This window comes from Lampetra fluviatilis, chromosome 3 (genome assembly GCF_964198595.1).
Source record: "Lampetra fluviatilis chromosome 3, kcLamFluv1.1, whole genome shotgun sequence".
Classification (NCBI taxonomy): Eukaryota; Metazoa; Chordata; class Hyperoartia; order Petromyzontiformes; family Petromyzontidae; genus Lampetra; species Lampetra fluviatilis.
Genome location: NC_136277.1, coordinates 6,657,823 through 6,684,587, shown reverse-complemented (window position 1 = coordinate 6,684,587; position 26,765 = coordinate 6,657,823). Strand labels below are relative to the sequence as shown.

The 26,765-nt window shown below is 41.4% G+C and overlaps 1 protein-coding gene across 1 annotated transcript in view; it reads left to right on the top strand.

Annotated features, from left to right (window-relative positions):
• LOC144948080 (uncharacterized) overlaps positions 1–24,594 on the top strand; it is a 114,287-nt gene extending 89,693 nt beyond the window's left edge. Inside the window, exons 23-30 of the mRNA XM_078877511.1 lie at positions 1,972–2,088; positions 2,815–2,935; positions 5,949–6,124; positions 10,263–10,344; positions 14,091–14,214; positions 15,529–15,564; positions 19,322–19,386; positions 22,268–24,594. Of these exons, the coding sequence (XP_078733637.1) occupies positions 1,972–2,088; positions 2,815–2,935; positions 5,949–6,124; positions 10,263–10,344; positions 14,091–14,214; positions 15,529–15,564; positions 19,322–19,384 (719 nt within the window). The 3' untranslated portion in view covers positions 19,385–19,386; positions 22,268–24,594. The remainder of the gene's footprint in view (positions 1–1,971; positions 2,089–2,814; positions 2,936–5,948; positions 6,125–10,262; positions 10,345–14,090; positions 14,215–15,528; positions 15,565–19,321; positions 19,387–22,267) is intronic.
• The last annotated feature ends 2,171 nt before the right edge of the window (positions 24,595–26,765 follow it).

Below are 26,765 nucleotides of genomic sequence, written 5' to 3'. Positions count from 1 at the left end.
CTCAACACTCACCCTCACCACTCACCCTCACCACTCACCCTCACCACTCAACCTCCCCTCACCACTCACTAATCACCACTCACAATCGCCACTCACAACCGCCCTCACCATTATATTTTTGCCCCAGTCAACGCCGGATATTTCCCATTCGTAGCAGTTTATATCAACTATATAAACAACTTATATTAAACAGGAAGCGCGATCCTAAAGTAATTTACAACCTTCGATTAGTCCTTTGTGCGATTCAAAGAATCGATTCCTGGCATGTTGGGGGTTTACATTTTGAATGATAGAGTTTCATTTTCATTGTTATTTTATTTTTTCAGGAGTTTTTTATTACATTTTTTCCCCGGTCAACGCCGGATATTTCCCGTTCGTAGCAGTTTATATCGACTTTAAGCAACTTATAGTAAACGGGAATCTTCAGAATCTAAAGGAATCTACAACTTTCGATTCCTTTGCGCGATTCAGAGAATCGATTCTTGGCGCGTCGGGTTTAAAAGTAATTACACAGTTGACCGACCCTATAATAGTAATTGTACACATTGTGGTGGGGGGGGGAGTGAAGAGGACGTGAAACTTTGATGATTTTACCTCAGAGTCGCGTGCTGGGTGTCGAGGCCTAGTACCGTGCAGAGCCTCCGGCCTCGCTTAGATTGCCCACTCGGCTGAGGCTGGGTACCGGGGCCGTTCCCCCCCCCCTCGCTACAATAATACTGTCTAATCGCTATAATTGTATTATCTACCGAGCCTATAATAGTAATTGCACACATTGTGGTGGGGGGGGAGTGAAGAGGACGTGAAACTTTGATGAATTTACCTCAGAGTCGCGTGTTAATGCGTGCGCATATTTTTTACGGAAATTAAAAATGGCGTCCACCCCGCAGCAAATGCGTCGCTACCCGTTGCCAGGGGCAACCGCCGTCCAATGAAACTGCGTATGGTCCGGCGACACACAGACACACACACAGACAGATAGACAGATTTGCGATTTTATATATATAGATAATAATGACCCCTTTTAGCGCCCATTCCATTCACACTCAATTCTCCAGGAACGCATTTTGAGCGCTAAGCAAGGTGTGCCTGTACATTTAACAACCATCACTACCAGTTGGCTTATAATGGGGGATTTGACTCTTAGCTTAGAAAACATGAATGCAAGTGTTTTTGATAATGTTCTCCTACCTCAGTTTAATTTGTATTGTTACTGATAGTTTAAGTTCTGTTTAACCTTTTTTATGGTCTTATTGCATAATCTTAGAATAGGGTTTCCCCTTTTTTCTGGCAAACAAGTGTTAAGATATTAAAACACCAAACTAAAACCTTTTACAAGGAATCATGTGTGCATTAACCACAATACTTGTGGTCAGAATGCAAAAATAACATACTTTGATAGCATATGCATTGTCTTTGAAACTGATTGGTCCACACCAGAGACAGCTTTCTTACGAGCCTAGTCTCAAACGGTGTTAGACCAGAGGACACCTGTTTTGTTGCCAGAAAAAAGGAGAACTTATTCTCATATTTTGGTACTGGCAAAGGAGGTCCCATGATGCATAATGTTACACACAAAGGTTTTATGTTTTGGACAATATTGATCTCTGCATCCGATCATCACGGGTTCCGTTTTGTACACCTCTCTCTAAAATCTGCTGCCCAAGAGCAGGGTCCATGGCTCAAGGTTCCTCCATTTCACCAATCTCACTGCCCCTCGTCACCTCACAGCACCACGCTCCACACGAGGGCTCTTGAGTCATAGCTAGAGAATGATGGCTCAGGTGGATTCCCCTTGCCTTTCTCAGAAGTCTTGTTTCCGTGACACTGAACCACTTAATAACACACCTAGGATAAACACTATATTCACTTTGATGATGCAGATCTCCCTTGAATATGAGACTTTCCATGTCAATGGCTATATATACAGGTGTTGTACTAATTGCATATTCAAACTTTGTTTTGTTTTCTTAGCTTCCGAAGTCCTCAGGACTGGAGACATTGCAGGTGACCCCTTGGAGAAAATTGTGGAGTGGCCCAAACACCGGGATGGCAACGTGTACATCCCCTACAACATCTCCATCGCGTTCAGTGAGTGCAGTGCACTGTCGACTGCATGGGTTTATTTGGGGTTAAATGCATCGACTGGGATATGATTGAGAGGTAATCCTCTTATATCTTACAAACCCGTCCAGAGAGTCCATTAATGGGGGTACATTACCCTAAATATTTTTTATTATCAGTCAATCAACAATCATTTGTGGGATAATTGTGTGATTGAAAAAAAAATTACTTCCTATACAACAACATTGCAGCGGCAATAGAAGCGTCCATGCTGCGATATGGCCTTTGTGAATTGTAAGGCTTTTTGATGTGGGTAGCAGAGTACACTTCATGATGCACAATTGTACACTGCAGTGAAGTCAAATTTACATATTGAGAGCCTTGGTAACCTCGAAGATTGTACGCAAGTGGTGCACGTGTTTTGCACGAAAATAAATGCTGCTTAATCCAGTTAAATCAGACGTTCTGCTGGTTGGCACTTGGGCTCAGGCAAAAAAATATATATTGGAGAATCAGATGTGACAGACGCAAGCAACAGCACGATTTTGGCCATGCAACCCAAACATTGGACCACACAGTAAATAATTGTAGTCTGCACTCCTTCAACGGAGGAATAGCAAAACTAGACAAACTCTCTTGAAGCCCACTCGTGACTATCAGACCTCAACATTGGCATATAGTTCCTGAACATAGTGCCATACGTAAGCATAGAATGTATTTGAACTTGCTTAATCCTCATGCTTTGTTTTCTAGGCGCCAGAGACAAGAAGGTCATTGAGCAAGCTTTCCAGGAATACCATAGCAAGACGTGCATCAGGTTCACTCCTAGAAAACTGGAGGAAGAGCATTACATCAACTTCCAGGCACTGGACGGGTGAGTGTGGGTGCACATGTGTGTGTGTGTGTTTTTGTTTCTGCTGTAATGGTGAATGTAGGTATATTTGTTTGTATGGGAAGCGGTGGCGTAGTTCTTAGCGTGCTGTGCTACAAACCTGGAGACTCGAGTTCGACTCCTGCTCACGGCGACCAACACCAGTGACGATTATTTGAACTGATCCGGGGCCTCCCCTAGGTCGACTTAGTCTTAAATGAGTACCTGGTGCAGTGTGTAAACATCGCCACTTGGGACAGACAAAGACAGCCGGTGATGTGCTAGCCACTCACCCCCTCGTGTGTTGTGCTAGCCTTCAAAGTGGTCGACAAAATCACTTGCCCCAAATGTCTGTTAAGGCTATACAGGGTATCTTTGTCTTTGTTGCATATGCTGTAGGGATGAGTGTAGGAGTATCTGTGTGTGTACTGTAGGAATGAATGTAGCCGTATCTGTATGTGTGTGTGTGCAATGTGCACCTATAGTCTGACACAAGCCACTTAGTGGTGAGTAGGAGTTATTGTTTTTGTTGTGTGTGTGCGCTTGAGGGATGGTCGTAGTTGCACTTATAGTGTGTTTACATACTATGGTTGTTAAAATCATAGTTTTTGTACATATAAAATTAAATCAATGAACATAACATTATTTCCTTTGAAACTGGCTCCCTTTAAGTTTTTATCTATCGCAAAAATTACTAGTTCGTGCACAGCATCTACAGTAAGAAGATGCATGCAGATCTGTACAGAAATGCATCAGAACCATTTTCCACACGGTTCTGACCTTGAACTTTTGGAACAGGAAAACAATCACATGTACATTTGGCCCTCCATTGCCATGCTTGTGGCAGACATCAATTTGACCAGGTACTTATCACCAAATGCAGAATTACAGAAAAACCTGAACATTAAAAATGCATTATATTAACATGTATAGCAAAAGTCATTGGCCATATAGCAATATTGCACAGCAAACGTAATGTTGAATAACATTTTTCCACCATGTGTAAGGTATAACAACTTATCTGGTCAACCAAAGTCATAATTCCCAGCTTAGAGGGAATCTTATCACCTTAATTGCAGCTGTGGACAGAGAAACGTGGGTCATAATAATTAAGACAACAGTTGTCAATTCCTCAATGACAAACAACTACTGTATAACCACCTGCACTGGAGTTAGAAGGGTTAGCTGGGACACGATTGGTGTGCAATAATCCTGAGAATCCAACTCTGTCATGTGATCACATCCGGGTCTCACACAGGCTCTCCATTAACACCAAGCCTCACTGGGCCTGAAGAAGCCTGAAATATTATCATGCGAATCTAATGCCAGATAAGGCCTCATAAAGCATGCTGCTGTGCACTTTGTTGTTGCCAGGTTTGTCGTGCATACTGCTGCGTATTTAAAATGTTGAAATGACGAATTACATCCATTGTAACAGAGTGGTAGTGCAAACTGGAAAACCATGAGTTTCAAACATCCCGGCGTAAAATGCATCAACCCATTATGCATTTGTGTAAAGTGCATTGAGGTTATCTTATCTTGTATTACCATATTGCTGTCAGTCACATTTACTCAAGTTTAATTTGATGGTGATCAAAGACAAATGGACCACAATGCACTTCAGGAAATACTGATGTTTTAGCATATGCACAATGGCTGTGTTCTTCTTACACATTTTTTCATCTTGTTTCAAACTTTTGCTGCATATTTGCTGCTACTACACAAGCCACTTTAGTCTACAGCCAACTGCGTGTACAGAACAGCAATCTGTAAGCATTACATCAGTACTCACTGGTGACTTACCTTCATGTTATATTCCAACTCCTAATTCGTTGTTTGCCATTGTGGTCTGCTGAGACTGGTTGGACGGAAGACTAAGCAACAACTGGTGAAGATGTCACACATGCAGTCACACTGTGAATAAAGTTTAAATATGAATACTATTCAAGGCTGCAGAAACCTCATCTAAGGTGTATTCATTATTAAAATTCCACTATAAATGTTAATTTCCTGACTCTAGGTACTGGTAAAAAATGCTGAAATATGGTTACCATTTTACGGGTTATTGTTTAACATCCCTGGTACATACTACAGGGGAAAGTGTCGGTGCACCTGTGATGAATGTCCATGCAGCTTCTGCAAACTAATGTAGGTTTTTATGTGCTGTGAGTATCAATATTTGTTCATGCATATTTTTTCCATACTTTTACTTTTCTTGAACTGATTTGTAGAACGTAATATAATAAATATTATTCCACATTTCTGTATATGACCCAGGCTGATATGACATAACAGAGAATAGATGTAATCAGTTCTTAGGTTATTATAGTGGTAATAAAAAACAAGTTGCTTTTTGAACAATGATGCCGGTACAATAATTCTACCTTTTTCGAATGTGATGGGACCTTTAACATCCACCACGATGGAGACAGCATGTATTTTACCATTAATACACCCAAAGTATTAACCGGGGCAACCAGGAGCTTGAACCACTAACCTCTGCAACAAGCGGCAAATGCCCTGCCACTCTGCCCTGTTACTGCCCCAACTTAATTGAGAAGCTGATGACCTGGTTTTATCAGCACCAGTTTGTTTTAATAAAAGAAGAGGACAAATTTGTACAAAAACACAAACTTTGCAAAGCATGATAATTGGATTTTTACCCAGATGACGCCAAAAGGCGCCTTTTGACGTCATCTGGTCCAACCCATGTGAGACTAGACTCTAAGGAAAGCTGTCTCGGGTGTGGACCAATCAACATCAAGGACAGTGAACATTATCAGTTATGTTTTTTGTTTGCATTATGACTGCAGGTATTGTGGTCTATGCAAACATGACTCCTTGTAAAAAGGTGTCAGTTTTGTTGCCAGATAGAAGGGTAAAAAAACAATTATCATATTTTTTTACTGGCAAATGAGGTTCCAATGGTGTATTTGCAAAGCATGTTGTGGATATTTATTGTTATTACTTATTCTGTTATTGAAACGGAATCAAAACCATGTTTCTGTGTGAGCAGGAACTGGTCATTTTTGGGTCAGAAGGGAGGGGCTCAGTCCGTGTCCCTGGAGCCCGACAAGGTGACCAAGGGCACGGTTCTGCACGAGCTCATGCACGCGCTCGGCTTCCAGCACGAGCACTGCCGCAGCGACCGTGACAAGTACATCACAGTCCAGGAGGACAACATAAAGGAAGGTAAAGAAATATTAAACAATCAAGTGGCAAACATGGAGGCTATCATTTGCAGTATAATGTCCTGGACCGACTGATTCCTATGGTAAAATCAGCAGTGATCTCTGCGAGATTATCGACAGTCAGTTTAAGCGAGCACGTTAGCAGTGCAAAATATCACTTGGGAAATGCAGTAACTGTGACCGACGTTGTTGTTGAAGACATATGTATTTCAGATCAGTCTCCTAACGTGCAAAGTGGCATACCGATTATTCACGTACCTGTCACAACGCTATCATACAGAGACTGGAAACCACTGCGCCACAATGCTTTCCATCCGAAGATCTGGTCATCATCGGCGTGTCGAAATCCTGCATCGACGGTTGATTCATTCGCAGCTCACTGTTATTCTTGATGAACTCGTGCACATCCAAACAAGCACAAAAGGAACGGGGAAAGCATGCAGTAACTGGCAGTAACTGGCTGTGACTGGAGGCGATCACTGTGAAGCAGACGCAGAGGAGGCTGGAGTGTCTTTGGAAGAAAACTGGTTTCAAGACTCTCCGACTTGCTTAGAGCTGCCTGCAGATCTGCCGACTCCTTATTGAGTCTCGCAGATCATACTATGTTTTGCGCATCAATGACTCAGCTTGCGACCCCTGTGTTTTTTGGCGCATCGTGAAGGGCTTTGTGCACTCCAACAATCCATCAGCTAGTCAACCCGATCCATGCACATTACTTGCGATGTTCTTCACCAATAAAATAGTGACGATCAAGATGGCAGTTTCTCACTTGAAGGCAACGTATATTCCCGGTCTGCCATCTGAGTGTGAACATCCTGGAGCCAATGCAAAAATCGAGACCCTGGCACTAACGTCGGTGGCAGCAGTGTCGAGGTTCATCGCACGGCTGCCAAATAAGACATCGCTGCTCGGCTGAAAAAATTTGGCTTGAGCAAGAGTGACGCTGCAAACTATCACCCGATCTCAAACTTGAGTATGATTTCAAAGGCCATAGAGCACCTGTATCTGAAGCATTTATTTCCTCACATTGCTGCGATGGGCAGATTAGACCTGTTGCAGTCGGTGCGCCATAGCATTGGTTGGCCTCGATATCTCAGCCGCCTTCGACACCATCGACCATGAGATTATCTTCAGGTGGCTAAGTTCAAGATTCGGTATATTGGGTAAGGCCCTGGGATGGATGGAGTCATGCCTACATGATCGATCACAGTTCATCAAGCTGAGCAACGAAGAGTCATCGCGTATGCCTTGCCTAGTTGGTGTACCACAGGGGTCCATCCTTGGGCCCTTCCTCTTTTCAATATACGTGTTTCCGATCACCGATAACATCTCATCGCATCACATCAAGTACCATTTAATATGCTGATACACAATTATACACCGCAGTGAAGTCAAAGTTAGATATGGAGAGCCTCAGGAACCTCAAGGATTCCACAAGAGTAGTGCAAATGCGGCTTGCACGAAATGAAATGCTGCTTATTCCAGAAAAAAAAAGTTCTGCTGGTTTGTACTCAGCCTCAGGACAAAAGAATATGGGAGAATCAGGTGTGGCAGTTGCAGACTCCTGGATTCTGTTTTCTAGTTATCGAAAGAGCCTCGGCACCCTACTCGACCAGAATGTTTTTTGATGACCACGTGCAAACTAAGTCAGGTCCTGCAATTTTCATATCAGGGCTCTACAACACATTCGACCACTATTGAGTCGTGACACAGCCAACACGGTGGCGTGTAGCATAGTATCGACAAAGCTCGATTATTGCAACTCGCTACTCTACAGGACGTCTGACAAAAACATTACTAAGCTGCAGCGTGTACAAAATTATCTGGCACTTGTCATGACGGGTACTGCAAGATCTGACCATGTCCATCCAGTTCTCACAAATGAACCACAATACCTGGCTGATCTTGTCATGGAGCATAAACCATCACACGAACTCCGGTCATCCTCGCAGCTGCTTTTGGCTGGCCATTGAACAAAGACAGTCACTGCATCACGCGCTTTCAGATGCGCTATGGCCGTCTGGAAGACTCTTCCTTCCGATATTAGGAAGCCACTGGAGCTGTGCACTTTTAAATCTAGATTACAAACGAATTTCATTATAACTGCTTTTTATGTTTAGTTTATTACCCTTCCCTGCGCCGTCCAATTAGCATGGTCGGCCATGTATGGTGCAAAAGAAGTTCAGCATTAATAAATACAATAGTTATGAAGGCCTCATTAAAAAAGCAGAGTATGGAGTAAAACTCAATTTGTTATCACTTCTTTTTGAACTATAATTCCTGGATCTGGGAGAGAACAAGGATAATGTTGTAAGATGCTCATAAAACAACGTGTGAGCTATATTAATAGGGGAGCATGAATTGATAGCTCACATCTGTTGTTTATTCTTGCAAACTTTTAGTTCAGTCTAATTCCAACTTGCAGCCCAGCAACAGTTTATGTATGAGTGGAATCGTGACATATGCATTTGAAGGCAATTCACAATGTCCCAGTTCACAAGTCCTGGTTTATCCAGGCTGCCACCGTCCATCCCAGACCCAGTAATCGGTCACTACTTTATATTCAGAAAGTCAAGGAGGTTTTAAATTTACAAACTGCAAACGGCAGTATTTAAATTTTTTTCAGATGTGACATCTGCAATTTCATCCTTATATGAGGGAGTGGGAGAGCAGTGGTGCAGTGGTTAGCACGCCGTGTTATTAACCCGGTGACTTATGTCTCTCACCATTGTCTGGCAGATATGATTTATTTCAGTTGTTGTGTGATTTCATAAGCGTGTGTAGAATCATGGGCAGTCACTGCACACATGTGTACTCACATACCCACCAAATAATACAATCATGCTCCGGGCACAGATTAAGAAACTTTTAAGATGTATAGTGTTATTTGACTCAGAAAATGAGTATATAGTGCAGCATAGCTCGGCCAACTGCCTGTTTAATATATTAACAACACCAACCACCATTCACAACTGAATGACAGTTGCGTCACCACAGCGTTTGCCAGGTTATGTGCAGCTTGAGGCCACGTGAAGTGTGAAATACTTGCAGGCAGGAGTTCAAGGGACAGATACAGGTGTTCTGGGTTAACTGAGGTGACGACTCAAAAATGCACAACCTGTGCTCTCCAATGTGTCAACCTGCTGCATTGTAATCACCCGAGGCTCTGTTCATTGTTGTGAGCAAGGAGTAAAATGCACAGATGAACATGGATAATAAGAATCCACACCTAGTGTCCCACATCCAGTCGTATGGGAAGCATTCCTCTGTATATGTGATATCTATGAGACCTTTTTCCAGTTTTAAAATTATGAAAACATAACAATAGGCTTATCCTTTCTGGAAATAACACAGGTGTTAAGATGTTCAAAAACAAAATAGATAAGTTGCAAGACTTGAAGTCTGCATTAACCACACATACTTGTGGCAAAACATGCAAACAAATGTGCTCTGATACTATACGCAGACTTGCATTGTCTTTGTACTCTTCACCTTTTGGCGTTCTCTGGTCTAACGCTGGTGAGACAAGGCCATAAAGAAGGCTGTCTCTAGTGTAGGCCAATCAGTTTCAAAGGCAATGCCATATATTATCAGAGCCTTTGTGTATGTGTGGTTAATGCAGACTTGATGCCTTGCAATAGGTATCTATTTTGTGTTTGAACATCTTAACACCTGTGTTATTTCCAGAAAGGGTAAATGTATGTGATGCAAGTTAAAGATGTTGCTACTGTTTATGTTGCTAATAGGCCCTGTTATCAGGAATAAGCAAGGATCAGGTTGACTCCAACTATCTTATTATATGGTTCTGTCACATAGATCCTGACGACCGCTTGTGTTGCAATCGAAACGTCGTGATAATTTTATTCACTTTATTTTTATAATTTTATTGTAATTTTTTCTATCTACGTGACTTTACCGAAAGAACCATAGAATATGAGTTCCTGCAGTCGCGAAAGTTAAGTCAAAACCCAATTATCTTATTTTAGTGAATATACAGAACTTGTCATTTTCTCTCAGGTAAGATACGTGGACAAAAATGCCAATAAGTTAAATATGAAATAAATTAAATCCAATGTTGAATGTCTCTTAAAATGCATATTGTCATTGTGAAATTAAATTCTTGATCCCTTTTCTACCAGATGAACAGCGTCAGTTTCGACTGCTGGAAACCAGCGATTTTGAACTGCCCTATGACTACATGTCCATCACCCACTACGACAGGTAGGCCTTCCTGATATCACCTTCTTGGGTTTACACCCGAACCGTGTATGTGATTCCAGCAGCCCCCACAGCCACAGCTTCACAGTGAGACAGAGCCCTCGTACACAGTGGAGTCTCCATCTCCTGCTGTTCAGGGAACTGGGAAATTTGAACATTAGATTTCCCTCTCTCACCCCACTCATCTACTACCATCTCTCACCCCACGCATCTACCATCTCTCACGCTACTGATCTCCCCCTCTCACACCACTCATCTATCATAAATTCCACAGGGGGAAAACTTCTAAAATGCACTATATTATCGTGAATGAAAGGAGTCGCGTGGTTATAACCCCCCATATTCGCGATACACTGCAATGGCGTTAATAGTGCACCATCGCAGTGTATCCCGAATTTACGTTTGCATGGGCCGATCTATGGTTAGAGTATATAAACGGTATACTGTATGTACAGTGTATATACAGTGAGGGAAAAAATTATTTCATCCCCTGCTGATTTTGTACGTTTGCCCACTGACAAATAAATTATCAGTCTATAATTTTAATGGTAGGTTTATTTGAACAGTGAGAGACAGAATAACAACAAAAATCCAGAAAAACGCATGTCAAAAATGTTATAAATTGATTTGCTTTTTAATGAGGGAAATAAGTATTTGACCCCTCTGCAAAACATGACTTAGTACTTGGTGGCAAAACCCTTGTTGGCAATCACAGAGGTCAGACGTTTCTCGCAGTTGGCCACCAGGTTTGCACACATCTCAGGAGGGATTTTGTCCCACTCCTCTTTGCAGATCTTCTCCAAGTCATTAAGGTTTCGAGCCTGACGTTTGGCAACTCGAACCTTCAGCTCCCTCCACAGATTTTCTATGGGATTAAGGTCTGGAGACTGGCTAGGCCACTCGAGGACCTTAATATGCTTTTTCTTGAGCCACTCCTTTGTTGCCTTGGCCGTGTGTTTTGGGTCATCGTCATGCTGGAATACCCATCCACGACCCATTTTCAATGCCCTGGCTGAGGGAAGGAGATTCTCATCCAAGATTTGACGGTACATGGCCCCGTCCATAGTCCCTTTGATGCGGTGAAGTTGTCCTGTCCCCTTAGCAGAAAAACACCCCCAAAGCATAATGTTTCCACCTCCATGTTTGACGGTGGGGATGGTGTTCTTGGGGTCATAGGCAGCATTCCTCCTCCTCCAAACACGGCGAGTTGAGTTGATGCCAAAGAGCTCCATTTTGGTCTCATCTGACCACAACACTTTCACCCAGTTGTCCTCTGAATCATTCAGATGTTCATTGGCAAACTTCAGACGGGCATGTTTATGTGCTTTCTTGAGCAGGGGACCTTGCGGGCGCTGCAGGATTTCAGTCCTTCACGGCGTAGTGTGTTACCAACTGTTTTCTTGGTGCCTTGAGATCATTGACAAGATCCTCCCGTGTAGTTCTGGGCTGATTCCTCACCGTTCTCATGATCATTGCAATTCCACGAGGTGAGATCTTGCATTGTGCCCCAGGCCGAGGGAGATTGACAGTTCTTTTGTGTTTCTTCCATTTGCGAATAAGCGCACCAACTGTTGTCACCTTCTCACCAAGCTGCTTGGCGATGGTCTTGTAGCCCATTCCAGTCTTGTGTAGGTCTACAATCTTGTCCCTGACATCCTTGGAGAGCTCTTTGGTCTTGGCCATGGTGGAGCGTTTGTAATCTGATTGATTGATTGCTTCTGTGAACAGGTGTCTTTTATACAGGTAACAAGCTGAGATTAGGAGCACTCCCTTTAAGAGTGTGCTCCTAATCTCAGCTCGTTACCTGTATAGACACCAGGGAGCCAGAAATCTTTGATTGAGAGGGGGTCAAATACTTATTTCCCTCATTAAAATGCAAATCAATTTATAACATTTTTGACATGCGTTTTTCTGGATTTTGTTGTTGTTATTCTGTCTCTCACTATTCAAATAAAGCTACCATTATAATTATAGACTGATCATTTCTTTGTCAGTGGGCAAACGTACAAAATCAGCAGGGGATCAAATACTTTTTTCCCTCACTGTACAGTACAGGAAAACCCCACAGGGTGATGTTTCAGCTATGCACGGTTAGACGTTGCTAAGATAGTTATTATATAGGCTTGGGAAAGGTGACAGCGCTGCAACCCTTTGGAGCTACTACCGTGTGAGTGAATCGACTGTGAGCATGTATGTTTTTTGTATTCTGGTGTGATAATGTAACTTACTCAACCCGCTCATCCACAACGCAAGTGTTCACGCATGGCCACATGCATAGCCACCCACTCATTGAGGATATCAGCCATGCGGAAACCTAGATGGCGAATCGTGAACGTTCAAGTGATAGTGTTAGGGCAAGCATCGGGCTGGCAATTCAGTGTGAGAGGTGAGCTTTGGCAGTGCGAGTAATGGAGATGGGGGTTTTGTGTTGCGGTGAAATTGAACGTGTACACACACACAAGAAATAGAGAGCCACTTTACATCCTTTACTAGAATAAGGGTGGAAATCATTTAGAATTAGTTAAACAAAGAGGGAAGGGGTGATCATTTCAGACCCAGGACACACAACCTTAGTTTTCCCTTAAGGTTTATTGTTTGTCGAATTCTGTTTTGCCCAACATGGCATTTCCCAGGAATGTAACCCCCACATTCATCGAGGTTTTTCTTTTTGTGTAAAAGAGTTGCAAAGCAGATGCTGGAAGGGCTGTTTATGAAGCCGGCAACACAACACGTCCATGCAGGGAGCCTGTTTTCGCAATGGCCGTTCCCAGGCCTTTTAAGCTCTTGCCTCGACCTTCCTGAATGTTCCAGGGCTCTCCCTCTCTCTCCACCACTCCCTTGATCTCTCACCCCTCACCAATGTTTCTCCAACCAATAAATGTGCCGTGCGTCTCTCATTCAAATTTTCCATCCAATGAGGTTCAATAACCTCACTTCTGAATGTGTCACGTATGTATCTTCTTGGTTCTTTCGGTAAAGTCACGTAGAAGGGAAGTAATAAAATAATAAAATAAAACATAATAAAATGAAATAATTTCATTTTATTATGTTTTATAAAATGAAATAATTTCATTTTATTATGTTTTATTTTTATTATTTTATTACTTCCCTTCTACGTGACTTTACCGAAAGAACCAAGAAGATGAATCCCTGCAGTCACGAAAGCTTTAAATCGAAATGTCACATATGTAGTTAGAATTTTAGCCAATGAGAGGAAGAATATCGTATTTTAATAATTTTAAATTATAATTAATACATTTGTAGTGAGTCCAACTGAGTCGCAGACGTTGTCTTGGGAGCAACACTATTTATTTCACCAACATAACATAACACAACCTACACTTGGGTGTTGAATACCCATATTCTTTGGTACTTTCGTTAAAGTCACGTAGGTAGAAGAAAAAAAATATCACGACGTTACGATCGCAACACAAGCGGTTGTCCTCAGGCAGAAAAAATTATCCAGCAGTGGAACTGCTGAACCAGCGAGAGAGCTGTTACAACAAGGTTATATATGTGGCCATGGGCAAACAAGTGGGGTCTGAGCTGGAAAGGAATTCCATGTCTGGACGCAAGCACATCAGTTGTGTTAATGGGGGAGATTAGGGAGAGAGAGATTAGGGAGAGAATATCATGAAATGAGCTTCTGTCGCAGCGACGGAAGCTCATTTGACAGTTAAATGCAGTATGTTAATGCAGTCTTCTCTCTCAAATGCGGAAGATGATGCATGTGCTGTGTTCCTGTCAAGGTGTGCATTCTCTGTGGATGGGAGAAGCCCTACGATCATCCCTAAATCAGAGACAGTCACTATTGGTCAGCGGGATTGCCTCAGCACACTGGACGTCATAAAGATTCAAAAGATGTACAAGAATGTAAGTAATACGGTAGATGCACGTGGTGTCCAGTATTGTCATCGCGTCACATAACCTGTACAAGGCATGATCGCCATACGTTTACAGTGCAAAATGTGAGGCCATGCACGAGACACCCACCTGTATAACAGAGGTACATGGAAGAGGCAGCACTGAGTATTTTGCTGACCCATCGGTGCAAAGTTTGAGTTGCTTTCCTCTGGACACATTGGTTTTCCAGTAGAGTGCATGCAAACAATACTGAAAAGCAGTGGTGCACATGGCTGCATGCTCGCTCACTAAGCTCCGAGCCGGCATTGCTGGAATACTGGGTTCATGTTCACGTTTTAGTCACCATTGCTTAAATCAGGTTCTCTAGTGTAGCGAGTTGATGGTCTCAACCGAGTCTTCAATGACTCGCTTATCACCTCATCCAGCTCTGAGGATTAAACATCTCAGATTTATTGCTGTGTGATAAATTTTTTCAGGAAATGAATGATGCACACAGAGTGGCCTATTGAGTGACTTCAGAAGTTGTTCCGTGGTGTCATCTTCCAGGGCTGTATGGGCATAAAATATCCGACTGCCTGCTGTGAGACTTGAAAATGTCTTTCTCATTGCATACATTTTTTTGCACAAATAGATTACATGTGCATTATATATGGAAAAAAATTTAATCTGAAAATGGAATTGGCCAAATGTCCTTTGAAACTCTCCTGAAACAGACTTGAGTCGTACTTCCTTGGGGAAAGAATTTCACATCTTGCAGTTCTAACGTTAGTCAAGTATTTGTTCGCTATGAAGGGAGCAAGCAGCCAAAATCGATGGTATATGTACCCCCATAAATTGTAGTGCAATGATGGGTTGGGTTTGACAATGTATATAATAAGTGCATAACTGGTAATTCTTCACGTTATAATTTTTCAACTAAGATGGCCAAGTTACTGAGCAGGGCGAGTGAGGTCACAGCCCACAGGGTCACAGCTGTGGTGGCGGTGAACACGTTAAAGCGTCACTGGTGCCAGAGTGGGCCCAGATAAATCTACTGAGTGGCGCACTCTCATAGCAATGGTCCAGAATGCAGGTCACACTGGGCCCACTTGCCTGTGAGGCACGGGTAGCCTTCACGGCTGTGGGGTGCCCCAGCAAAGGGGAGGTGTTCGCACGCCAATTGCCTAGTATAATCAGAACACGTTACGGAAACAAGCCTGAGCCTGCCCATTGAAGACCAGCTCTTGCCTGAACGTGGCAGGGAACAAGGGGGAGTCTCACTTGTCATGTTTCTATGGAATTCCGGGAACGTTTATTGACAATGATGTGTTTATACTTATTCAGGTGGTGGCTATCGAAATTGCTAGAGCGCTTCCTGAGGTAAGCATGGTTCCATACATCTGCACAATGTTGCTTCAATGCACACACAGCAAGCTAATGCTGGTTTGATGTACAATTGCATGTGCCAGTTATTTCCTGCAGCTCTTTCTCATTGGCAGCTGTAATCGTGCTATTCACATTCACATGTTTTATTGGAATATATACTCGTCATTATCTTCAATTTGTCAACATGTATTCACTGTTGTTAATCTCCAAACTATATATCTAGACCAAAGCATTTGTAGTAGCTAATCCATGAACCGTGTGTCTCTTAATAATGCACGATTCTCACCCACAAAAGAGACAGCTTTCTTTTGAGCCTCGTCTCAAACGGTGTTAGACCAGAGGACGCCAAAAGGCGTCAAAAGGTGTCCTCTGGTTAATGCAAACATGATTCCTTGAAAAAAGGTTTCAGTTTGGTGTTTTAACATCTTAACACCTGTTTTGTTGCCAGAAAAAAAGGAATAAAATAGATATTATCATGATTGGTAAGGTTCCTATTTGCTTATCTAGAAATAATTTGCCTGACAATTCATATAGAAACTTTGACTCGGCAACAACTATCACATATCATTGTGTTCCAGGGTAGCACCAGGCTTAGTTCTAGGCCATTTACACTTCATAATGCACGTTTTCTACAGGAATAATGACTAAAACATGTTTCTTTATAAATCACAGGTCTATAAGGTTTTATTTGTAAACGAAAAATAGGACTGGGTTGCATAAATCTAAAATGTATTCATTCTGATGTTCTGTTAGAATTGCTAAAAACTGGATCTACCTTGGTTGATCAAGGACGAGGCTTATATATAGTGAAGTTATTAATTTGCAGTGATGACAAAGCATTTTCAAAATTTACCCCAAACATGGCACGTTTGAAGTGAAATATTAAAACGAAAATACAGAACTCTTCTTATAGGTGGGCCTATTACCTGTGACTCCTATTATCTGCGGGAGATGTAGGGTTTGTGAAAACTTATATTACTCCCCGCCCTTTTGCTTGTACTTTTGTACTTATCTGCCATCATAGGTGATGTTTCCGAAAAGTCTATGCGGAACGGCATCCGAATACCCGCAATATTTTCACGGATAAGAGGAGTCATATGTCGAATTACTCCAATTACTTGTTGGTTATCCACAGAGTAACTCGGGACACACAAAAAGAGACAGAGACACAGACAAGGAGGCACACTTAGACAAGGAGTGATACACAAGGACACACACACATAGACGGTGACACCTACTCTTTTGCATGAGTGGGATTGGACAGGATGCATAACTACAAGGGATGATGAATGATGGTCAAGAATAATTAACGGAGTGCCAGTCAAGGAATAGAACGTGTCCAAGAGGACATCTACCGAGGAAATTGAGCAATGAAATGAGGGGAGGCCCAGGACCAGGTCTGATCATTGCCACTGAGGTTAGCCGTGAGTGTGAATCAAACTCAGGTCTCTGAGTTTGTAACACAATGCACTCACAATCTACATGAAGCACTATGCGTCCTTAGCACACGAGTTCCCTCGAAATTCCACTGTCACTCGAGCATGATTGTACGCAGCTACAGCGAGTGGCAACCTGCGCAAAGCGCTCCCATTTGCCACGCCAATGCATGTGCGATTATTGCATGAGGCAGTGCGCACTGTCATGTGATCAATGATCTAGCAACCTATATACAGTGCAAAAGCCCTGAGCAGTCAACCTCACTTGCGTTTTTCAGCTCAACCCATTGTCTGCTTCTGGCTCGTAATTCATCATCACCACCCATGTTTAATCCACTGCTGGATGAAGTCTGTCACTTCAAGATTCTGAGATGTAAAAGCCACCTAGAATTTGGATCTCCTCACGTGTCCCTTGTAGTAGTGTTATTACATAATTATAACTACACATGTGTTACACAATACATAATCTATGTGTGTTGTACAATATTGTGACTATGCAGTGGTATAGCATTATATTATTACGTGTAGACATTTACAATATTAATATACTATACAGTGTACTCTATTGTATTAAACTATATTTTAGTTATAGTTTATGTCTATGGCATTGTTAATATACTGGAATTCAATTATTAATGCATTACATATTCTTAGAAATCGATTATATTATACACATTCCATTGTACGATGCAATTGCTCTCCATATGTGTTGCATTGTACTATATATATTGCATCGTAGATTGTGTTTGTTATATTATTCATATATTGCATTACAATGTATGTTACAGTTAAAGTATACATATATTTATGTTGTATGAGGGATACGAATGGATGGATAAAACAATATTGATTTCACTGGTATTACAGTTGTGAAATACCTAAATGTATGGGATTTTCGTTAAACAATCATGCATGGCTTGATTTACTCAAATACAATGCACACATCGCAGTCCGGTGAGATTTGGAGACTGCACTGGCTAAGTTTGTTTAACGAGGGAAGTGTTCTGCTGTATGTGCCTCACACCATGTGTGGCGTTATCCCAGCTGAAGACACTACTGCAACAATGGAGTCAACTAATTAGGAAGAGAAGTCTGCAGGGCTAATTAGGATGACGAGTCAGCAGGACTACAGTAATTTGGAGTTGGATGAGGAGCGATAAATGTCCACATAAGCCACTTTGTTGAGCTATCATTTGTGGTCAGATCGCTTCTGGAAAAATAAGCTATTAGCTCAGTGGGCTTTACCTGGTAAGATAAAAAAATAGTTTAGTGTTAGTTGTATATTTTTTTAAGTGATTGGTTTAGCCTTCCTATACTTTGCACTCCTATCGTGTTTTTTGTTTTGTTGTCGTAACGTTCGGACCCTCCCCTATTGGACAGCTGCAAAAATAAGCTTTATAGCTCATCGGTTTCTCCAGTATTAACATATATTCTGATTATGTATGTCTGTCTAACTTCTTTCACACCGTACGTAGCCACCCGTATTAATCGGAGATGCGGGGGAATGACAACAAATTAAACACCAAAAGCAGCTCTAAAGAAATGCATTTTCAATCTAGATTTAAAAATAGGACGAGAAGTCTGCAGGACAAATTAGGACGAGGAGTTTGTAGGACTAATTTAGATATCTGTAGGTCTAATCAGTGCCGGATTATCCTAGGAGCAAAAGTAGCATATGCTACGGGCCCCGCACTTTCAAGGGCCCCGCGCTAAATGCTTTCAAGCTATCAATTCCGGTTCAGTGATTCTGCACTTGCTCTATTACTATAGTACTATACTGCCTTCAACTTTTATGAATGACCGGGTGTTTAAGGTTAGCGAGTTGTCGTATTTAATACCTGGCTGTATAGCAAATTAAAAAATACAATTGCTTTACTATGAAAGTAAAAAATGTGTTTTAATATTTATGTCTTTTTTTATGTAGGGCCCCTTTATAACATATATGCTACAGGCCCCGCACTAGCTCAATCTGGCACTGGGTCTAATTAGGATGAGGTGTCTGCTGGAGAAACTGTGGCGATGCCGACTCCAAGCTCCACCCACATTGTTCCTTTGGTCTCTCTCCATCCTGCCCCTAATTTGGCCAAAAAAATGTCCAGATTATCATCAAATTCAGTCTATATGTGGAAATATTAATTAAAATAAAATAATATTATCCCTTGACAAAATGTGAATGATGCCCCTATTACCAATACATATTTACGACAGTACTTACTGATATGAATGTACAATGCTCGCTGATGTGGTTCATTCAGTGCCATGTCGATTCAAGGCCACTTCTCACTTCGTTCTCCCTTCACCTTTTGTTTCTGCAGGACAGAAAAAAATCATTCCAGGAGCTGAGGAAAATAATTTCACAAGTAAAAATGACACGCTAAAGGTACAGTAGGAAATATCACTCTAGTTTCATCAGACACAAGCCTCGCAGAGTGAGCCTGCCATAAGCCACATGTCTCATGTATATGTTTTGAGCTACAAAGCATAAAACAGTGTGGATATGGAACAACAAAGGGTTCAATCTACAGAAAAAAGTCAGGATATACCAATACTAATTTCTGCTACCCATACGACTTTATGACAAATGCAAAAGTGCTGGAAGCTGCCCTCCATATATGGTTGTGGTGAATGCAGTACATGGTAACAAAAGAGGATGTCTATTAATCTACAAATGAGCCATTAATCACATCGGTAATCAAATAATGTAGTCTGGGCCACGTATACTACACAACACCAGATAAAAGGGCTCAGCAGTCACCATGTGGGTTCCATAACATGGCAAGTGGGGATAAGGATGACTGCTGATAAGCTGTGGAATCAAACAGTGCATAAAAATCTTCCAACTGCAGGTGTCACATGCGGAGAGCTCAGAATGATGGTACAAGACCTTGAAAAGCGGAGGCATTGGGTTACCCAATCTGTCAGTGACACGTGATAAGCCACTTCGTTTAACTTCTTTCACACTGCACGCAGCCAACCATGCTAATCGGAGGTGCGGGGAGAAGGACAACAAACTAAATGCAAAAAGCAGTTCTACAGAAATTATATTTCAATTTAGACGACAGCCTAAGTACTAAGTAGTGCAGATAACAAGACAACTGGATTAACGGCACTTGCTTTCGTCGCATGGCATACACAAGTGGTGAATATTTGACTGTGCCCAGTGCCGGTTGGGCCACCAAATTTCCATCAGTCCTTTCCCTCTGCAGGCGTTGCATCGTTGTCACCTGGCTGCAAAGGCCTGGTCTGGTTATTTAGCTCTTGGTGCCACTCCCATGCTGTTCCCGGGGATCTACCAAACTGCACCCTGCACGTGTGTGTACTCATCCACCCTGCTGCACACTACGTGTACACTCATCCACCCTGCTGCACACTACGTGTTGACTCATCTACCCTGCCCCACCATGCACTCGTCATGACCTCCTCTTCCTGCTTACATCCACAGTGCTTTCCAACCATTTCTATTTATATATGATTTGAAAATAAGCACTTGAAAGTTGAACAATAACGTTGAGCAACCAAAAAGGACAAATACATAGGAACAATGTGAGGGCAATTTCAATGATGAGTGGGTCATGCTGTGTTTAGAGCACTTGACTCATATAATCAGAAGGTTGTGAGTTGAAATCCTGGTTGAGTGACAACTCGGCACATTATCCCTCCAGGATCAATAAAATGCAAAGATTTTGAGGCAAACCAACAGTGGTCATACTATAGGGAGACCGGCTCCCACCATGATGAAGTGGAATTTCCACCACTGGTTCAGAAATGTGAACAGAAAAGAGTGCCGTTTCTTGCTGTAATACTTCGTGCGGGAGGCTGCTACGTGTTCTCGACCGATGCACCTCGATATACGAAGTAGATGCGTTCCTAAAGCTTCGTTCATATATTGAAACTTCGTATATTGAATAACTTATAGCATTAGTAATATGAGGATGTGTTCTCAGCCTTTGTAACTTACCATAGCATACTATAAACACTTCATAACTTCGACTTCAAACTTTCGTGACTGCAGGAATTCATATTATATGGTTCTTTCGGTAATGTCACGTAGATAGAAAAAATATAATAACACTAGAATGATAAAAAATGAAGTTAATAAAAATAATAAAAATATCACGACGTTTCGATCGCAACACAAGCGGTCGTCATTACTTGTATTGCGATTGAAAGGTCGTGATATTTGTATTATTTTTATTCACTTTATTTTTATTATTTAATGTTATTATATTTATCTATCTACATGACTTTACAGAAAGAACCATAAAATAATACTTCGTAACTTACCATTCATATTGTAAGCAAATACTTTTATATTGAAAATAATATATTTAATACTGTCCAGTATTAAAATAAAAAACTGACATGAACAAAAGAAACGGTGGACTATACAGTAAAATATGATCACACTCACCAGTGTTGATTTCGGTGCAGTCGGAAGGTTGCATTGCACACCAAACACCATAGCTCCGTAACATCGTACGTTGCTGCGCGCTGATTGGCCGAGATGAAAGTACTGTAAACTTTTTATAACGCATCGCGATGCGCAATGCTTAAGAAACCATATCTTATAATTTGATTATTCACTATGAGACCTCCTTTACCAGTGGCAAACATGATGCCTTGTATAAAGGTGTCAGTTTTTGTACCAGTTTAAAGGGTAAAAACCTACTACTATATTTTGCCACTGGTAAAGGAGGTCTCATAGTGTATGTAAATGCTTACCCCGAGCTCTCAATACTCTGATAGTGCGCTGTTTTTGATTTGTCCGCCTTTTGGCGTCATCTGGTCCAAAACCAATGGAGACTAGGCTCTAAGAAAAGCTGTCTCGGGTGTGGACCAATCAACTTCAAGGACAGTGCATATCATTATCATTATCAGAGTTGTTTCTTTTTGTTTGCATTTTGACTGCTTGTGTTGTTGTTATTGCAAACATGATGCCTTGTATAAAGGTGTCAGTTTTGTACCAGTTTAAAGGGTAAAAACCTACTATAATTTGATTATTATTTATATCGTACTATAGATTGATAATTGTATTATTTAGTAATAAATGTCAGTATATTTAAGTATTATTGTACCTTATTTTTCATTAACAATAATATAATGGAAATAAATCAAAAGTTTGATATACCGAAACGTCATACGGTATATAGAATGTTGCAACATCGTACACGTTTGTGGTTGGTACACATGACACGTGCAGCAGTTGTGTAGTGATGTGTTATTATTGCTCTGCTGATCACTTTTATTGTATCACATTGCAGCGTCTTCTGGCTGCATTGTGCCGAGCTGGGATGACAAACCTGGTACAACCTGTCCAGCTAGAAGCGAGCGTCTTGGAATGGACCAATCATCTCATTATCAATTTACAAAAATCTTTCGTATCTATATTTTGCTCCATTGAATGCTCATTGACATCAGTAAAATATATTTATGGAATGCAATTTAAAACCATATATTTGCTAATTGTGGGAATTCTAAATCGTTCTATAAGTGTTCTAAATAATAGTGTTCAATACTGGCACATCATGACATTGTTCAATAGTAATTACAAAATATATATATGCCATGTTACCCCAATATATATTACTTTGTGGTTTCACTTCTGAAACTCCTTCACGTTTTCTTTTTATCGTCATGAAATAATATATCTTCATTTAATCACAATCTTGGTGAACACCTCGGCGTAAGCACTTATCAATTAGCAACATGAACAACTGACCTCATCACAAATTAAAAATCAGACCTTTATTCCACGAAGTGATTACCCTTGTACGATGTGGCGATGAGCATGGGTGGGGAGCCTCGCCATATTGGGCGGTGTGTCACGATTAAAAAAAAAGTTTGTATTCAGGGTAACAGCCTCCTTCGTTAGTTTTCTGTGTTTTGTTAACAAATGGAACATTGCCATTCAGTCAACAATTATCGATTGTTTTCTGCTTAGCCTGCGTATAACGTCAATGTCCTTGAGCCAGGTTATAGAGAACTGATATTAATGACCTCTTTCAGAAGAAGATCCCTGAGTGATGAAATTATAGAGGAATAGTTAATAAATTAAACATCTTAGGGTTATTAATAGATTAATACTACGACGTCACGTGCTTTTTGATAGCTCCGCTCAGAGCGGCCTTTCCCATGCAAACCGGTGCACGGGGCGCATGCTGACCGGGATCCAGCGACCCCTCCTCACAGTCATTGATTAAAGCGGCTTCCACAACAAGACACGGTGCATTGCACAGAATACGAACCATAATGAAGGGCAACTACAATGCAGGCTCATTAGCCTGACTCCCTACATTACAATTGTAGAGACATGCGTGGATACATATGAGGGCCAGCGTGCTTGCGACCAAGTCAATTTGTATGGAGTTAGTGGGGTTTTTTTTCTTCCTTTCAACGAATTACAACTTTCTAACCTCAAATGAATGTCAGACACTGAGACGGTGTTGACACATGTATTAGAAAGTAACTAACAACTTCGATTATATAATTACTCTGGTATCGCCGCATCTTCCAATATCTGGCCAGTGTGGAAAATAATGCCACACGTTTTATAGAGGGGTTCTCTAGAGCTGTATCTATGCCCTTCAACCAGCAGTGGTGTGATCAAGCAATTGCAGGGCTGCACCTTTATATATACACAACTCTGCACTGATTACAAATGTATTATTTAAGCACATTGCTGTTTTGCTTGTCATTAGGTTTAGTTTTCCAAAAGCACTCCACCCTGCTCTATTTTGCCACTTCATCATTTTGACCTCGGTCTCCATCTTCAATAACTTCCCTGCGTCGACTGCGAAGTGCCTTGCAGGTGTGCGCTCATGCAGCGCAGGTTAGTGGACTTGGGCAGGACACGTCGCGAGAAGGGATGATTGTGGTGATCAAGACCAATGTGGGAGTGGTGGTCAGAGGGAAGGGAACACGACCGGTAGGATGTCCACCACGGAGATGGAGCGACGAAACTGGCTCCTGCTGTGAATGGATTGTTGCATCAAATGTGTCTCTTAAAATAGTAAAATTGAATATTTAAACAAATCAATACTGTCCATGTTTACAAATAACATTGACACAACACATGGGCATTGAACAATTCACCCGATTTGATACATGGTAACTGTTTGGGTTGCAATTCGACTCGATAAATGTTACGAAAATTAATTTTGTCAAATATAGACTTCATATTCAATTAAAACTCTGAGAATGTAAAAAAAAGTATTTCATAATTGGTCAATAACACTGCCTAAAATTAAAAAGTGACGTTTAGGGCAATGGTCCTTCTTCATAAAACTTGTGATATATGTGGAACAATATCGGTCTGTCATTGACATGTATGTGTAGATGGGCTTGTGGGAAAGTGTCCTTTAATGTGTGGATATATACATTTCGCTTGCGGTCATCTCACAAGCAGTTCTGTGATTTACACCATTGGAACCTCATTTGCCAGTAAAAATATGATAATTGTTTTTTTACCCTTCTATCTGGCAACAAAACTGACACCTTTTTACAAGGAGTCATGTTTGCATAGACCATAATGCAAACAAAAAACACAACTCTGATAATGTGCACTGACCTTGAAGTTGATTGGGCCACACCCGAGACAGCTTTCCTTAGAGCCTAGTCTCATATGGGTTGGACCACGTCTTTTGGCGTCATCTGGTCCAACCCATATGAGACTAGGCTCTAAGGAAAGCTGTCTCGGGTGTGGACCAATCAACTTAAAGAACAGTTGGTGTCAGTTTTGTTGCCAGATAGAAGGGTAAAAAACGAATTATCAGTTCTGTGATGTCACTTCCCACAGCCCGTTCACTAACACGGGGTGATGCTCTGCTGTGCAAGTTCGTAATGGATGCTTCACCTCATGACATGACGCCGACAGCACAATTGGAATAACATGTGTGATAAGGAAATTGTTTACTGTTGATTATGGTTTATCTTGTGTTCTGTGTGGTTTAAATAATTTGTTCTCCCGTTTTAGTCGTGTCTGCTCCATTACGCTAAATGTAACCGAATAGTTTTCACTGAACACACTTTTTAATCGTTTGCCTAAGTAAAAAAAGCACATTCTGATGATGTTCTAGAAGGGCTAACAAACACAAATTCGGAGCAACTATAGTTGAGTCTTTGCTCATAACTTGGGAAATACAAAACCCATAAAAAATTTTTATCCCTGAAAAACGTGACGACCAGTATTTGATGCATTTTCGTTTTCAAACCTATGCCTACGAAACTTCATGTGGAGATGTTTTTATGGTACTAAGTGCAAATATGAAATGAGGTTCTCAGGATATTTTAAAAGGTACTTTGTACATTTGTAATTTCATGATTTTGGAAAGCGGGCAAGTTTAATTTATTATATTTTTGGGTTATTCGTGAATCAAAAAGTCGGGTGTTTTCATATTTTTGCAATAATTCAAGAATTAAAGGACAATAAATATAATAACAAGTTCAACGAGTCTGAGTCTTTTCAGGAAAGTATATATATATATGTTCAACTTCTTTCGCACCGTACGTAGCCAACCGTGTTAATTGGAGGTGCGGGGGAGGGCCAACAAACTTAACACAAAAAGCAGTTCTAAAGGAACTACAACAAGCTGTGAACAGAAAGATGAGGGAGGGGTATGGGGGTAAATGTGGATCTCAGTTGCCATGTATATCTAACACGCATCACGGACACTACAGCGTAGCATAGAAAGCAAATCCCACCGCCGACTGATACCCGTGACCCTGTTGGAATGGGCAGCAGATCCTATCCTGCTACTCTTGATCAGCCTTGAGGGGTGAGCCGAGAGCAGCCAAGTTTAACAACTTGTTCAGCAATGCATGTGGCTAATGCTGGGGTTGTTAAACGACAACCAGTAATCCGGTAACCCTTGCTATTATCGATTACGGGTTCCAAAAGTTAGGAAGCATAAATCGTATCCCGTTGAATGTCGCGAATGAACGCGCTGATTTGCACGTGCCGAAGTACAAACTGCACAGCACGTGCGACTGATTGGCCACCAAAAGCCACACCTACGCCTACGGCAGCCACATTAAGTTCACGTGTGGTGTACTTGTTTCTCAGCTAAGACAACATTTAAGGTGCAGCCCTGTAATTGCGTGCTCATGCTACTGTTGGTGGAAGTGCCTCCACGAGAGGGAACCCTCAAGGATATCTGTTCTACTCATGTTGGCCAAACGTGTTTGGAAGAGGTGGGCGTACCCACTTTTTACCCCACCACATGAAACCAGCTGATCGACTAACTATGGAGGTCCCATGAAACTGTTGGGTGGACAGAGGCAATTCAGTGGCCTAAAATACAATGTTTCGTTCCGGATGATCGATGCAAAGTATGATCTGTGTTTTGATTTAGTGTGCTGATCTTAAAGGTGCATTGAAAAATGTTGACACTCCGACTGATGCACCTGCTGTTGTGGAGTGACTCATACAGCCAGCTATGGCTGCAGAGTTTGGTAATACATGTTGTTTACGTCGTGTATTGTGAAAATTCGATCACAGTTCCTATGATCACTGTTTCCTTGCTTTAATGACTTTATTTTGGTGATTTTTGAAAAGTTTTTCGGTTTGGCCATGTTTGTTGTAGTACAGAGTTAGACTGATGGCCTTAATCTAAGTTGTCTTGTGGTTGTTGTTGTTTGACTTGCATCCCACTGGGATTTTTGCACACAGCGTTGGTGTACGGTGCTTTTTCTGCAATATTTTGCTGTCTTTTCTTGGATTTTCTGTTTTGACTTAGTCACATATTCACTTTAAGATGTTTT